At 39.0% G+C, this 1,973-nt stretch overlaps 1 protein-coding gene across 1 annotated transcript; it reads left to right on the top strand.

The window, feature by feature from the left end:
• The first annotated feature begins 743 nt into the window (after nt 1-743).
• Nucleotides 744-1,691, top strand: LOC131901151 (olfactory receptor 51B6). The gene has a single exon (XM_059252401.1). It carries the CDS (start codon nt 744-746, stop codon nt 1,689-1,691), a length of 948 nt encoding a protein of 315 aa, XP_059108384.1.
• The last annotated feature ends 282 nt before the right edge of the window (nt 1,692-1,973 follow it).

The following is a 1,973-nucleotide window of genomic DNA, read 5'->3' as shown; positions in this document are numbered from 1 at the left end:
GACTATCATAGACTTATTTTCATTGTTTATTTTTATATGTATATTATAAAACTCTGAAACTTTTGAAAGAACTCATGGAAAACTAGAGTATTACACTGGTCAATAACTTGGAGATTTATTTATTTTGGAGAAACACACATTTTTAAACTTCCCTAAAATCTTTAGACCTTTATTACGTCAAGACTTCTGATAGACATATTGGATATGTCCATCTCTAAAAGTAAGTTTTATTTTGTTTATTTATCATTTTCTTTATATTTTTTCAATCAGATATCTACACCTGGTCTTCAAACAATGCTTAGATGCTTTCTGACATTCTATGTCTCATTTACTCTGGGAAATCTTTGGGTCTATTCTAAATACCAGTATTCAGGATGAGGAGTACCAGGACAAAAGCCCTGTAAGTATCAATACTATTAAAGCACTACTCAACTATAGTGATTTCTTTCTTCATTTTGTGTGAGTATAGGATTTAAAAAGATGTCATCTAAATTTACTTTTCAAACATAGCTATCTCTAACGTACACTCCAATAATCTTACATATGGTGAGCTCTGAATAATTAGAGTTGTTCTTGATGTATCCTGTTTTCCCATATCTAGAAAGCTCCCAGGAATGATTGAATTGCCATTGTTGTTGAAAAGAAGGACCCTGAACATCCATGCTGCATGTAGCATCTTCAAGTGACAAACCCTAAAGAACTAGATTTGATTACCTTACCTGATGGGGATATTTTCCTCTGCAATGCCTACAAATTGGCTGAACACCTCTTCCTCCCCATTCCTGCTCACTGGCTTCCCAGGTCTGGAGAAAGCCCATCACCTGATCTCTCTTCCAATGCTGGTGACCTATATCTCCATATTGCTTGGCAACGGCACCCTTGTTTTTCTCATTAAGGATGACCACAACCTCCATGAGCCCATGTACTATTTCTTATGTATGCTGGCAGCCACAGATCTTGGAGTAACATTGACCACAATGCCCACAGTACTGGGTGTACTGTGGTTTAATCACAGGGAGATTGGTCATGGAGCCTGCTTCTCTCAGGCCTACTTTATCCACACTCTCTCTATTGTGGAGTCAGGAGTCTTGCTTGCCATGGCTTATGACCGTTTTGTTGCCATTCGCAACCCACTAAGATATACCACCATCCTTACAGATACTAGAGTAATACAGATTGGCATAGGTGTATTGACAAGGGCTGGTCTATCAATCATGCCAATAATCATTCGCCTGCATTGGTTTCCCTATTGTCGATCCCATGTACTCTCTCATGCTTTCTGTCTACACCAAGATGTCATCAAGCTAGCCTGTGCCGACATCACATTCAATCGTCTCTATCCAGTTGTGGTTGTATTTGCAATGGTACTGCTAGATTTCCTGATCATCTTTTTCTCCTATGTTTTAATTCTCAAGACTGTCATGGGCATTGCCTCTACAGATGAGCGGGCTAAGGCCCTCAACACGTGTGTCTCCCATATCTGTTGCATCCTGGTCTTCTATGTGACTGTGGTTGGTCTGACATTTATTCACAGGTTTGGAAAGCATGTTCCTCATGTGGTCCATATCACAATGAGCTATATCTACTTTCTTTTCCCCCCTTTTATGAACCCTGTCATCTATAGCATTAAGACCAAACAGATTCAGAGTGGTTTGCTTCGTTTATTCTCCCTGCCTTGTTCTAGAACATGACTCTGACTGCTCTCTAAGGAACAACTCCTGGGATGTGGACATAGTGACTACATTGCAGGCATAAGCACCCACACAAAACATTTTAGTGGAAACCTACTAAGGCCTCTGCTATTTGATTGCTATTTATTGCTGGTTTTATATATAGTATGATGCATTCACAATACCAAATGTTACGTCAAGACCTCACTCTGATGTTAGCTTTTTTACTGAAGTAAGTTACACCATTTGTTGAGCTTATGACACATAACATGTACATACATATATGGCCTTTGAAACTATAGT

Source organism: Peromyscus eremicus, chromosome 1 (assembly GCF_949786415.1).
Source record: "Peromyscus eremicus chromosome 1, PerEre_H2_v1, whole genome shotgun sequence".
NCBI classification, from domain to species: domain Eukaryota; kingdom Metazoa; phylum Chordata; class Mammalia; order Rodentia; family Cricetidae; genus Peromyscus; species Peromyscus eremicus.
This window is presented reverse-complemented; position numbering and strand designations above follow the sequence as displayed.

What these genes read in the sequence shown, in the direction of transcription:
- LOC131901151 (XM_059252401.1), top strand. Translation starts at nt 744, where the DNA reads ATGCCTACAAATTGGCTGAACACCTCTTCCTCCCCATTCCTGCTCACT.